The 14,343-nt window shown below is 43.5% G+C and overlaps 1 protein-coding gene across 1 annotated transcript in view; it reads left to right on the top strand.

Moving 5' to 3' along the window:
• Positions 1–3,276: 3,276 nt before the first annotated feature.
• MTMR10 (myotubularin related protein 10) overlaps positions 3,277–14,343 on the top strand; it is a 201,280-nt gene continuing 190,213 nt past the window's right edge. Inside the window, exons 1-2 of the mRNA XM_063926247.1 lie at positions 3,277–3,677; positions 3,982–4,042. Coding sequence (XP_063782317.1) covers positions 3,621–3,677; positions 3,982–4,042 — 118 coding nt within the window. The 5' untranslated portion in view covers positions 3,277–3,620. The remainder of the gene's footprint in view (positions 3,678–3,981; positions 4,043–14,343) is intronic.

Raw genomic sequence — 14,343 nt, 5'->3', positions numbered from 1 at the left:
AAACACCTGGCCCATCTAGGAGTGGCACTGCAGTGTCAGGCAGGATGGCACTTCAAAAAAATAGTCCCCAAACAGCACATGATGCAAAGAAAAAAAGAGGCGCACCAAGGTCGCTGTGTGACTAAGCTAAGCGACACAAGTGGCCGACACAAACACCTGGCCCATCTAGGAGTGGCACTGCAGTGTCAGGCAGGATGGCACTTCAAAAAAATAGTCCCCACACAGCACATGATGCAAAGAAAAAAAGAGGCGCACCAAGGTCGCTGTGTGACTAAGCTAAGCGACACAAGTGGCCGACACAAACACCTGGCCCATCTAGGAGTGGCACTGCAGTGTCAGGCAGGATGGCACTTCAAAAAAATAGTCCCCAAACAGCACATGAAGCAAAGAAAAAAAGAGGCGCACCAAGGTCGCTGTGTGACTAAGCTAAGCGACACAAGTGGCCGACACAAACACCTGGCCCATCTAGGAGTGGCACTGCAGTGTCAGGCAGGATGGCACTTCAAAAAAATAGTCCCCAAACAGCACATGAAGCAAAGAAAAAAAGAGGCGCACCAAGGTCGCTGTGTGACTAAGCTAAGCGACACAAGTGGCCGACACAAACACCTGGCCCATCTAGGAGTGGCACTGCAGTGTCAGGCAGGATGGCACTTCAAAAAAATAGTCCCCAAACAGCACATGATGCAAAGAAAAAAAGAGGCGCACCAAGGTCGCTGTGTGACTAAGCTAAGCGACACAAGTGGCCGACACAAACACCTGGCCCATCTAGGAGTGGCACTGCAGTGTCAGGCAGGATGGCACTTCAAAAAAATAGTCCCCACACAGCACATGATGCAAAGAAAAAAAGAGGCGCACCAAGGTCGCTGTGTGACTAAGCTAAGCGACACAAGTGGCCGACACAAACACCTGGCCCATCTAGGAGTGGCACTGCAGTGTCAGGCAGGATGGCACTTCAAAAAAATAGTCCCCAAACAGCACATGAAGCAAAGAAAAAAAGAGGCGCACCAAGGTCGCTGTGTGACTAAGCTAAGCGACACAAGTGGCCGACACAAACACCTGGCCCATCTAGGAGTGGCACTGCAGTGTCAGGCAGGATGGCACTTCAAAAAAATAGTCCCCAAACAGCACATGAAGCAAAGAAAAAAAGAGGCGCACCAAGGTCGCTGTGTGACTAAGCTAAGCGACACAAGTGGCCGACACAAACACCTGGCCCATCTAGGAGTGGCACTGCAGTGTCAGGCAGGATGGCACTTCAAAAAAATAGTCCCCAAACAGCACATGATGCAAAGAAAAAAAGAGGCGCACCAAGGTCGCTGTGTGACTAAGCTAAGCGACACAAGTGGCCGACACAAACACCTGGCCCATCTAGGAGTGGCACTGCAGTGTCAGGCAGGATGGCACTTCAAAAAAATAGTCCCCACACAGCACATGATGCAAAGAAAAAAAGAGGCGCACCAAGGTCGCTGTGTGACTAAGCTAAGCGACACAAGTGGCCGACACAAACACCTGGCCCATCTAGGAGTGGCACTGCAGTGTCAGGCAGGATGGCACTTCAAAAAAATAGTCCCCAAACAGCACATAAAGCAAAGAAAAAAAGAGGCGCACCAAGGTCGCTGTGTGACTAAGCTAAGCGACACAAGTGGCCGACACAAACACCTGGCCCATCTAGGAGTGGCACTGCAGTGTCAGGCAGGATGGCACTTCAAAAAAATAGTCCCCAAACAGCACATGAAGCAAAGAAAAAAAGAGGCGCACCAAGGTCGCTGTGTGACTAAGCTAAGCGACACAAGTGGCCGACACAAACACCTGGCCCATCTAGGAGTGGCACTGCAGTGTCAGGCAGGATGGCACTTCAAAAAAATAGTCCCCAAACAGCACATGATGCAAAGAAAAAAAGAGGCGCACCAAGGTCGCTGTGTGACTAAGCTAAGCGACACAAGTGGCCGACACAAACACCTGGCCCATCTAGGAGTGGCACTGCAGTGTCAGACAGGATGGTACTTCAAAAAAAATGTCCCCAAACAGCACATGATGCAAAGAAAAAAAGAGGCGCACCACAGGTATAGAATGTAGATGGATAGTATACTTAATGACGACACAGAGGTAGGTACAGCAGTGGCCTTCCGTACTGCTATATATAGTATACTGGTGGTCACTGTGTCAGCAAACTGCAAAACTAAAATGCACCACAGGTATAGAATGTAGATGGATAGTATACTTAATGACGACACAGAGGTAGGTACAGCAGTGGCCTTCCGTACCGTACTGCTATTATATATAGTATACTGGTGGTCACTGTGTCAGCAAACTGCAAAACTAAAATGCACCACAGGTATAGAATGTAGATGGATAGTATACTTAATGACGACACAGAGGTAGGTACAGCAGTGGCCTACTGTACCGTAATGCTATATATTATATACTGGTGGTCACTGGTCAGCAAAACTCTGCACTGTACTCCTCCTATATAATATTATACTGGTGGTCCCCAGTCCCCACAATAAAGCAGCACACTGAGCACAGATATGGAGTGTTTTTCAGGCAGACAACGTATACTGGTGGTCACTGTCACCAAAACTATGCACTGTACTTCTACTATATAATACAGCTGCTCCCCAGTTCCCACAATTAAGCAGTGTGAGCACAGATATATGCAGCACACTGAGCACAGATATGGAGCGTTTTTTTCAGGCAGAGAACGGATAACTGGTGGTCACTGATCAGCAAAACTCTGCACTGTACTCCTCCTATATTATACAGCTGCTCCCCAGCCCTCCCCACAATTAAGCAATAGTGCACAGCACAATCAAGTTCAACAATAACGGAGAGGACGCCAGCCACGTCCTCTCCCTAACATTTCCAATGCACGAGTGAAAATGGCGGCGACGCGCGGCTGCTTATATAGATCCGAATCTCGCGAGAATCCGACAGCGGGATGATGACGTTCGGGCGCGCTCGGATTAACCGAGCCATACGGGAGAATCCGAGTATGCCTCGGACCCGTGTAAAATGGGTGAAGTTCGGGGGGGTTCGGTTTCCGAGGAACCGAACCCGCTCATCACTAATAAATATGTTCATAAATAAGAATTATTTCTGAAGGGGCCAAGGTAAAAGGTTAGCAATCATGTTTCCAACTGTTATGAGTGAAGAACAGAGATTAAAAAAAAAAAAAAACTAGCCATGCATTAAGACAAGTGGACTGCACAGTCCACTGAAGGTCCAGGTGATGAACTTTTAATTTATTATATGCAATGCACATGATTGACACTAGATGGCGACGCAGAACGCCAGAAGTAATGCGTGAGTGGTTACTCTGCACATGTGCACAGACTAGCAGAAGAAAGGGACAGACTCACAGGAAATCAGTGAGAATGCAAATACACAGTGCGTGTGGGAGTGAGACACACAGAGGGAGAGGGAAATGTCTGGCCTGAGATACAACAAAAGCCAGAAGATTCCAGCCATGGAGCACTGCAGGCTGCACCAGTCCAGGGAGGATCAGTGAACCTGCGAGGATCACACTGGGAACCAGCGCAGCAGCCACTGGTCGCGCTTCCTGCTCCAGCCGGGATCACATTTACCATCTACTGTATTACCAGAACACTTGTTCGTACCTCACGATGTTTTCCATAAAACAATCTAAACCCACATTTAGATCCTACCTCCTGCCACCTCAGGTATGGTCTATTGCTTTACATATAAAAATCTGTATGTTCTGTCCAGTAAATGCATGATCCTGTATAGTGCTATAGGGGAGTACTGTATTTAAAATGAAGGGTAAGGAGGGGACAGGCCTGTGGTTGTTTAGAGTGTCACTTCTCAGTGGAGTTCCAAGGAGTTTATGAAATGTGACTGTGCCTGCATGGCACGGTGCATTGTACGGTGAGCAGTGGCTGTGTTACCTGTGTCTGAGCAGAGGTATATTACAGGTGAGTGATGCTGTACATATGCTTACACTCTTACTTCTGCAATGTTTTTCAGCATGAAGATAAACTCAGCCCAGAAACCAAAATTAAAAAGCTGAAGCCGGTGCTACTGCCAGGTAAGCAATGGGAAATGTGATTTATCTGGGCTACAGTGTGCTGACTGAGTGCATTGTCTTCTGCCGGTCACTGTGTCAGGTGCAAAGATAAGGGGAAGCAATGTTCCGTTCAGGAACTTCTGCTTCTAAAACTGATTCATCAGGAAGAAAACAAAGTGAATATTTTTTTGCTATGGGTACCTGTGCGTTTCCATTTTAAGTAGAGATTTAAACAATTCTGCAATACCTCTCTGAGCATGTACATACCTATTACACCCATGCCAGTAATGGACTTTAACCCCCCCATCCCTCCATTCCCACAAACCGTAGAACGGCTGTGCCACCGCTGTTTAGGAAAAGGCCAGCCCATCTACCTGCACCTGCTGTCCAGTTCTGTACTATTAACAGCAGAGTCTACAGCAATGAAATTCATAGTTATCCAGCCAATACCAACAGGAGTTTGAATAGTCAGAGGACTTTATTGCAGACCTGGCCAACTTGTGACCCTCTACACTACATGTCCCAGCATGCCTGCCACAGTGTTAGCACTCCCTAATAGCAAAACAGTTCCAGGGCATGCTGGCACTTGTAGTTTCAAACAGCTAGTGGTCATGCCTGCACTGGTGGGTGTTGGCCACCTTTACGGCTGCTGGACCACAACATGAAAGACCTTCTGTTCTGCTAGTTGAAGATAACATTATTTGGTATAGATGGTGGTTAAGGTTTGTGTGATCATATGTATTATAATTAACTCTGTTAGATATAAAGTACCTGCAATGAATTAGGCATATAACTACTCATATTATAACAATATGGTTGTTAAACGTGAACCCACAAGTATTTTGATGCTGCTGTTTAGAAAAGTCAGTTGTCCTAGATTGTGTCTTTATTTAAAAACTAGCCATAAGTTGTCCTCTGATCACTGCCATATTTTCAGTGTCACTGATTTGGATCTAGAAATAAACTTACCTGCTAACAATGTGCTGCACAGCATGCTTGTTATGAGTTATTCCAGTACCACTGATAAGGTTGCCGTCCTGATGAATAGTCTCCTCACTACGCACGTACTCAATGGTGTTATAGTAAGTTATCACTTTATAAACAAACATGGCTGATAGAATGGGCTGGACGTTACTTCTTTGGAGAATAGTCACATTATTTTATGATAACAGAGCACAAATGAAGCTGCTATGAAGACCTTACCAACCAGTCATGTCCTAACCTATGTTATATGTCTGTAGGACATGGATCAGTGAGGCTAAACGAATATGCCCAGATTCGCTGTAAACTACGTGAACTCTACCAGTTGCCTCCACTGTTACTACCTTGCTTAAGGTTTTATTTTATTTGTCTGCTTACATAGTACACGGTCTTTATTTTTGACAGTTGGAGCAAATGATTTCCAGTGCACTCTGCCTTTTATCCCATTGTGTATAGTACAATATCATCCGCTCAAACTCGGCAAAGCTGGGATTATAGAACCAATGTTGGTACTACTGTACCAACATTTGAATAGACACATGATAAAATAAAAACTAATATATATATATATATATATATATATATATATATATATATATATATATGATTCAGCAAGTGCCGGCTCTCCCAATTGCTGCAAATAACGCACCGGGTGCCCGCATGTAGAGATTTCAATGCATAAACAGAGTTGGTGCGGCACTCACGGCGACTTTCAAAGAATACACTTCAGACAGCAAGATTTCAGCAACGTTTCAATGCTTAAAGCATTTTCCTCGGGCTTACAAACAATACATAAAAAGACACTCACCTAAATAGCAGTAACACCACCGTGCATGGCGCCATGAATCCGGAAACGGGATTAGAGCCCGCCCAGTGACGCTGACGTCGGTAAAACCAACGTCATCATTGTGCTACCATCACCATGGCAACATGTCAACTCACATAGAAATCAGCGCATAGTAAAGTGCATCATAATGAAAATACGAATCCTTAAACATGCATATATGCATTTTGCAAGGCTCCCCAGCGAGTATATTCATACCTCAACAGAACCTCATCTTTCAGTGGGCACCTCTGCTATGGGGGCCTTATAGTTTTTTTTAGCTGCTGCCTATGCATTGGTTGTAGCCTTTTTTATTATTGCACTTGCATTTTTTATACTGCATTTGCACTTTGTTTGGCACCTTAAAGCAACAGTCACCTTTTTTGGACATCTGCGCATAGATCCATTGGTTAAAATGACAGCTGCCAACCCTAATGAGGAGGGAACAAGTGGGTACATGCCCCGAATTAGTCCCCTGGGAGTGTTACACATGTACTCAGAATCCGAAGCAGAAGAAATCCTATATACAGCAGCCTTGGAAGATCAAGCGGAGGCTTGCTCCTTGGAAAATATTTACCGTAATCTGCTAAAATATAAACGCAGGGAAACTGATTTCTACTACCACTGCTTATCTCTGAGTGAATACTATAGATCTAAAAAAATCCCCCGGGGACTGAGAATTACGAATTCACCTACAATTGGTAGGCATGACCCCACATTCTGCAGAAAATGGGTGGGCATCATGAATCGCTGCTCCATGGATCTAATGCTATTAATTATAGAGCAGAGTACCAAGGAAATGAATATACTTAAAGAGAAGATCGCTGCTTTGGAAACGACTCATAAAGTTGCACTGGAAGCAGACACAACCAACAATTGGTATGAGAAATTAAATAACCAGCTGCAAACATATAAGAGAGACTTAATCAAGTTCAAAGCTGACAAGAAAATGAAAGTGGATCAGGACTATGATAATAACAACGTGTATCGTTGGAATGACCACCAGCGTATCAACGGAAATAGGAAACCTTTTTTTCGCCGCCGACCGGATAGACGCCATCCTAAAGATTCCTCTAATGATTATACCTCTACGGCCAGTGAATCAGACTCCTATGCCCAATCATTTCAATCAAGGGGCCCTTTAGGGGTAACCACAAGAACCAAAGAACGAGATGCCCTAGAAGGAGAATCCACACCAGGCGTGGCAAACAGTGGAGGAGGCAAAGGACGAGGCAGGGGAAGGGGCACAAAACCACCGAAGGCGAAATCAGCCCGGTAATTAATCTTTCAGATTACGAGCTTAATGAAATTGAAAAACAGGTCCTGAGTAAGGGCCTGTCGTTTGTGCCACTGTCTAAACCCCAACCGTTAGAATGGAAAGTCGAAAAACATAAATTCCATAGGACTCTTAAACTCAAGGAGTACTTTGCAAAGTTACCAATTATTACTCATACACAGAATGCGGAACCAGCAATTAAGGTCCCGGAAAAATTGAAGAAACTGTTACCAAAGTCGACGTTTGACCCACAGTCCACGAATGCATCAATCCGTACTTTTATGCGGTTAATTGAACAGGACTGTGATCCTCTGGTCAGTCACCCGCCCTTAGTCCGTGACAACCTTACTAAAGGCCAAAGAGAAGCACTTAGCAAATTAGCAGCCAACAAAGACCTTGTCTTCAGACCGGCGGATAAGGGGGGTGCCCTGGTGATACAAAATTTACAAGATTACAAGGAGGAGATATCGGGCCAATTGAATGACATTAACACCTATTGTAAACTTACCAGCGATCCCACGGGTCAATATACCAGAGAACTCACTGAATGTCTAGAGTCTGCAGTCTCTAATGGACTTATTCCAACTGATGTGAAAAATGCTCTTATCCCCTCACACCCTGTAGTACCACTACTCTATACTACACCCAAAATCCACAAAAGGCTAAATAAGCCCCCTGGCCGACCTATCATATCGGCCAGGGGATCTTTATTTCAGCCTGTAGCCATTTTTTTGGATGATATCTTTCAGCCATATATACAGAGAATGCCCAGGTATCTATTGGATACCAGCACTTTACTTAGACGACTTGAGGCCCTACCGGAATTGCCGACCGATACATTACTTTGCACAATTGATGTGCAAAGTCTGTATACGGTCATTCCTCATGATGGAGGCCTAGCTGCAGTCGATTTATTTCTGAATGCTCAATCAGATTATGAGGGACCAGATATCCCCTTCTGTCTCAAATTGCTCGAGATGACGTTATTGAAGAATTATTTCTTATATGACGGCAAGCACTACCTACAATGCCGGGGGTGTGCGATGGGGTCCAGTGTGGCCCCATCGTACTCCAATATATACATGTTTGGGGTAGAAGAAGAAATATTTTTTGTTGACACAGAAATTTCTCAGTATATCCTATTTTTTGGCAGATATATAGATGACCTATTGGTCATCTGGCGAGGTCCCAGAGAGTTGCTGATGGCCATAATTGACAAACATAATACCAAGGAGCATCCAATAAAACTCACTTACTCTATTGAATCTAATACTATCCAATTTTTAGATGTACAAATATCGATAGTTAACCACAAAATCATTACCTCTCTTTACTCAAAACCCACCGACAGAAATAACTTATTGCATTTCACCAGTAGTCATCCGTTGCCCCTTAAACGTGGGCTACCTTACTCGCAGTTTCTGCGAGTTAAAAGGATCACATCGGATCCAGTATTGGCTGCTAAACAAATTGATGAAATGTATCAGAAATTTTTAAATCGTGGTTATAGTCCAGTCTTATTAGATCAGGCCAAAACTAAGGTTATGGGACTTGATCGCCGTAACTTGTTAGAGTCACATGCAGCAAAAAAACAACAAAGTGTCATACCATGGGTAAACAATTTTAACTCAGCTAGTCGTTCTATTGTGGGGTCCGTTAAAAAACATTGGCATTTGATTCAGTCCGATCCAGAACTCCAGTTGCAGCATACCAGGCTAATGCCTAGCTACAAGCGCGCAAAAAATTTGCGCGACATATTGGTTAAATCAGATGTCTATAATCCAGTACAGCAGCCAGTGTTTTTTGGAGGTAGGAAGGGTTGCTATAAATGCACCTGTACCACCTGCCAGTATTTAATATCTGGTAGTACGTTCCAACATCCACATACTGGTAAGACATTCCACATTAGATACCGTCTCATGTGCAGTTCAAGATACGTGGTTTATCAATTGATTTGCCCCTGTGGGCTGTCATAGGTAAAACAGAGAGAACCTTTAAAGAACGTATGACAGCCCACAGGTCTGCAATAAAAGCAGCCATAGCCGCTGGCAAAAGTGATCAGCCAGTGGCTAGGCACTTTGCCCTTGCTCGGCACCCCCTCACATCTTTGAAATATCGGATGATAGACCAGGTCCAGCTGTCACTTAGAGGAGGGAATAGAGGACTTAAATTGTTGAGATTGGAAACTCAGTGGATACAGCGTTTGGACACTGTGTCCGCGAGAGGCCTAAATGAGCAATTGGGATTAAACTGCTTTTTATCCATCTAGGGTTTAACACCGCTGCACTCATGTATTATTATGTTTTAGCTGAGTTGCATTTATGTATTAGTATTATGTTTAGATTTTGGAATCTTGTTGCTAATGTCTGCTCCCATATGCTAGTGCTGCTATATATGCATGTTTAAGGATTCGTATTTTCATTATGATGCACTTTACTATGCGCTGATTTCTATGTGAGTTGACATGTTGCCATGGTGATGGTAGCACAATGATGACGTTGGTTTTACCGACGTCAGCGTCACTGGGCGGGCTCTAATCCCGTTTCCGGATTCATGGCGCCATGCACGGTGGTGTTACTGCTATTTAGGTGAGTGTCTTTTTATGTATGGTTTGTAAGCCTGAGGAAAATGCTTTAAGCATTGAAACGTTGCTGAAATCTTGCTGTCTGAAGTGTATTCTTTGAAAGTCGCCGTGAGTGCCGCACCAACTCTGTTTATGTATGTGTGTGTGTGTGTATATATATATATATATATATATATATATATATATATATAGGTTGAGTATCCCATATCCAAATATTCCGAAATACGGAATATTCCGAAATACGGACTTTTTTGAGTGAGATAGTGAAACCTTTGTTTTTCGATGGCTCAATGTACACACACTTTGTTTAATACACAAAGTTATTAATAATATTGTATTAAATGACCTTCAGGCTGTGTGTATAAGGTGTATATGAAACATAAATGAATTGTGTGAATGTACACACACTTTGTTTAATGCACAAAGTTATAAAAAATATTGGCTAAAATTACCCTCAGGCTGTGTGTATAAGGTGTATATGTAACATAAATGCATTCTGTGCTTAGACTTAGGTCCCATCAACATGATATCTCATTATGGTATGCAATTATTCCAAAATACGGAAAAATCCGATATCCAAAATACCTCTGGTCCCAAGCATTTTGGATAAGGGATACTCAACCTGTAATTAGTCAGTGTTTACTTCTGCTTCAATAGATAGAATAAATCATAGCAAGATGCTTTCAAAGTTAACGGTTTCATTATTAAGTCAGCAGAGCCGGATTCCTTATTGTACTTAATAAAACTTTTTATGTTAAGTAAGCCTTTTGTTCCCACCATGAGGTCTGTGGTGTCTTCCCCTTGAACCCCTCATTTAACTGGCCAGTTGGGAGCTGCAGTACAGAGATTGTAGCTTCTGATTGGTTCTCTTGCTCTCATTACTTTAAGATTGTTGAATTGTATTACAAAAGAGATTGGGCACTGAGAACCCCCCCAGGTCTCCTGCTGGAGGAATCCCCAAGATAGTAATGTTTATAGTGCAGCTTTACTAAGACCCTCATCCACTTACTGGTCATCTCCATATTAGACTACGGTAATCTCCTATCTGGCCTCCCTGAAAAATACTTCTCTCCACTCCAATCTATCCTCAATGCTGCTGCCCATCTCATCTTCCTCACCAAACGCACTACATCCACCTCCCCTCTCTTGCAGGCCATCCACTGAATCCATGCAGAATCCAATTGAAACTTCTCACACTCGCCTACAAAGCCCTCACCCACACTTCTCCCTCTTACATCTCTGACCTTATCTCTCTTTATGTTCCCACCCGTCCTCTTCGCTCTGCTAATGCACGCCGTTTCTCCTGCCAACTGATTACCTCCTCCCACCTAAAATATTTTTCATGTGCTGCTCCCTATCTCTGGAATTCTCTACCTCTCCCTATCCAACTCTCCACCTTTCTACAAAACTTCAAAAGTGCTCTCAAGACCCACTTCTTCACCAAACCCAGGCAACTCTCCTTCTAACCCTCTTGTCTATGCTCACTGTCTACCCCTTCTGTGTCACCCCCTCACCTTTTAGATTGAAAGCTCGCAAGAGCAGGGACTTTTTTCCTCATGTGCCTTTCCTTTTCTTACTTACACTATCTTATACTCCATATTCCCTTTGATGGTTTTCCATACCTATCCTATATTGTCTTGTACTGTAAGTGCTGTTTTCTTGTTTGCTTATTTGATTATGTACTGTGTGATGGGCGCTGTGGATCCCTTGTGGTGCCATATAAATAAAGGAGGAGGAGGATGATGATGATAATAACAATGGTTTTGTCTGTCTGTAACTAACCCTATTTATCAATGCTTGTGTGGATGAGCTCTAGTACTTCTGAACTACATGTATCCCAACTGGGTCTCCTCTAAATGAGCCCTCCTGTCTATGAATCATTTTTTATTTTTCATTATTGAAAACTGCTATGCTTCCCAGCAGGAGGCTTCTTTTTGCACCCATTGTTTTGGTCCTCCTTATGACACCTCCCTCCAAAATGCCATGCAACACTGTTGGGGAATGGGTGTGCACAAGAGGGTCCTTGGAAAGCTGTAGTCATGGACCTTCTGGCTTCACATTGGCCCTACTGCACCCCACACCCCCTCTCCATTCTGTAATCACTATTGTATGTGGTAACACAGGTGTAAGCTCCCTATACAGGTAACTGTGCCCCCATAGATAAGCTGGCTGCTATACCACGGGATGCAGTCAATTTACCTCCAATCAAGATCCCGACTGTCGAAATCCCGACAGCAATTGACCGACGGACAAAATACTGACATTTAAAATACCGACAAGGTCAAAATACCGACATGTAAAATGCCGACATGAGTTTTTCATGATTGTTTTTTTTTCTTTTTTTTTTCCCATTGAAACCGACTTGTTCATACTTTACCATCCCAGTGGACCTGGAGGGGGAATATAATAGTGTGCCGAGCGCAGCGAGGCACCGTGCCCAAAGCATGGCGAGCGGACGCGGTACACTTATGGTGTCCATGTCGACCTGTGTTGACATACACACAAGAAAACCAATGGAAAATGCATGTCTGCATTTTGACCGTCGGTCAATTGCTGTTGGGATTTCGACAGTCGGGATTTGGATTGGAGGTAATTCATACCGATCCCTATACCACTGTTTAGTGGGTACAAAGAAGTGAACTCTGTTAGATATTCTCATCCACATTGAGATTAATTCTAAGTTCATTGTAAATCAGTAAATTTCTATAACTGTTTTTACATGCACCTTGATATTTAACTCTTTGTTGGAGATTTATTTTGCCTCTTGTGCCAGTTTCTGTGTCATTCATGGCCTGTAGTATACCACATTATTAATGGAAGTACTGAAGCCTATTTTCGGCAAAAGAGGGTAAACTGGATGATTCATGTAGCAAATGAAAGGTTAGAGATGCAGATCTGGGGTAGGGATTTGTGGTGGCATTATGTTTTTTTTTTATATTCAAGGGCTTCTAGACACTTTGTAAAGGTCTTGCTGTGAATAATGAAGCTAAATCTTGGACAGTTAGTGTGCCGTGAGGACGGATGTTGGGAAACACTGGTATACGCAGATACATCCCGCAGTGCCTGTCAGTGTTTCCATTTTACCCAATGCATTTACAGATGTGGGGGCTACATGTGGAATGATCACTGTTGTAGACACAGTGTCAGTCTAATGGATGGATCAGACGTGGTTGTAGGTGTTGACTGGTGGCAGAATTTTCGGCTTAGTACATGGCACACTAAAGGCATCTTTGCAGCTGAACAACTAGTAGAGCAACAGTCATTGAATGTGTATGTCCAGCAGTATTGATACTGTCAAAATTGATGGCATTATTATTGGGAAAGTTGGTAAATGCTATCAGAGAATGCCTATGTATCATTATGTATGTTATCTTCCTAATGCTTGGACTTGTGTGGCTGAATTAGATGGTAATCTTGTTGCTGGTCTCTAATGCCAGAAACAGCACGCTGTGGGTTGGGCAGCTGTTTTTAGAACTGTCAGCTGAGGCATTTCCTCATGCAGCTGATAGCTGACCACATGTGATTATTGGTAAACAGAGGCCACCGTGCGGTTGTTGGTTTCACGGTAAACACGGATTATTTTTGTGGTGAAAGTTGAAGTGCTGTGGGTAATACCCACAGGGAAACTACAGGAAAGTTTTGCATGTAGCACAAGGCTTATTTTTACACTATGATTTAGAGCTGTCCCTTCCTTAATTTAATTTTTTGACTGCAAATTTGCTCCCCCTCACATTGCAGGGTGGTTTGCCGTCTACCACAAGGGCAGTTCTACCTAAATGTAATCCTCATGAGACCCTACATGTCTGACATTATAAACCTAATACTTCCCTACCGACATTTAGCGCCCCATTTCTAAACAAGACTTATTACCAGCTGCATATTTTGTTTAATATTACAGTGATAGTAACTAATAATGCTGCTGGTATTTAACATTACTCTCCACCAAGGTCCAGCGATGTCCCCTCCTCAGCAGCTTCCTCCGCTCTGTTGCTGGTAGGCTACCACTGCTGGTGTCGGTTTTTTTTTTATAATGCACCGTGACTAGTTTGCACATGACACTCTCACCCAGCTGGGGCCCGGTAGGGCCTGGAAGGCCTCGCTGAAGACAGGCTGTTGTTGGGTCCCCATTGCCGGCAGTGGGGTCCGTATTGCTTGTGCTATCTATAGATGGCGTAAGTGATACAGGGGCAAACAATGGTAAACTAAGCTTACCATTGTTTGCTAAATACTGAAAGGAGGACATAACCCCTTTAGCGAATTTGGGTCCCTTAGATGCAGGAAATGCCATCTTTTGGTTGAGCTCCAACCCTTATCAGGTCTGCATATCGGACTGTCCTGCCAGTGGTGGTTATGCAATCGTTACAAAAATGTTTTAATTGTCATGTTACAAACAAAAATCAAACCCAAATATTTTCATGGAAGCATGATGTTAATTCAGTGCTTATTAGTTACATGGGACATCTAAAAAGATTTTTTTAATAGTGTGTCTGTATATAAGGGGTATTTGATAAGGGCCCTCTAGCTGCTGTGGCATGCTGGGATGTGAAGGTCGCATGTTGAATACCCCTGGTATATACTGTCAAATCCTCATTCTGTATTTATCAGCGTAGTTATCTTAATTAGGAAATGGCAAATTGCTGACTAACACGATTGTGTAG

Source organism: Pseudophryne corroboree, chromosome 6, assembly GCF_028390025.1.
Source record: "Pseudophryne corroboree isolate aPseCor3 chromosome 6, aPseCor3.hap2, whole genome shotgun sequence".
In the NCBI taxonomy this organism is placed as follows: domain Eukaryota; kingdom Metazoa; phylum Chordata; class Amphibia; order Anura; family Myobatrachidae; genus Pseudophryne; species Pseudophryne corroboree.
Note: the sequence above shows the minus strand (reverse complement) of the source record. Positions and strands in the feature narration are given on the sequence as shown.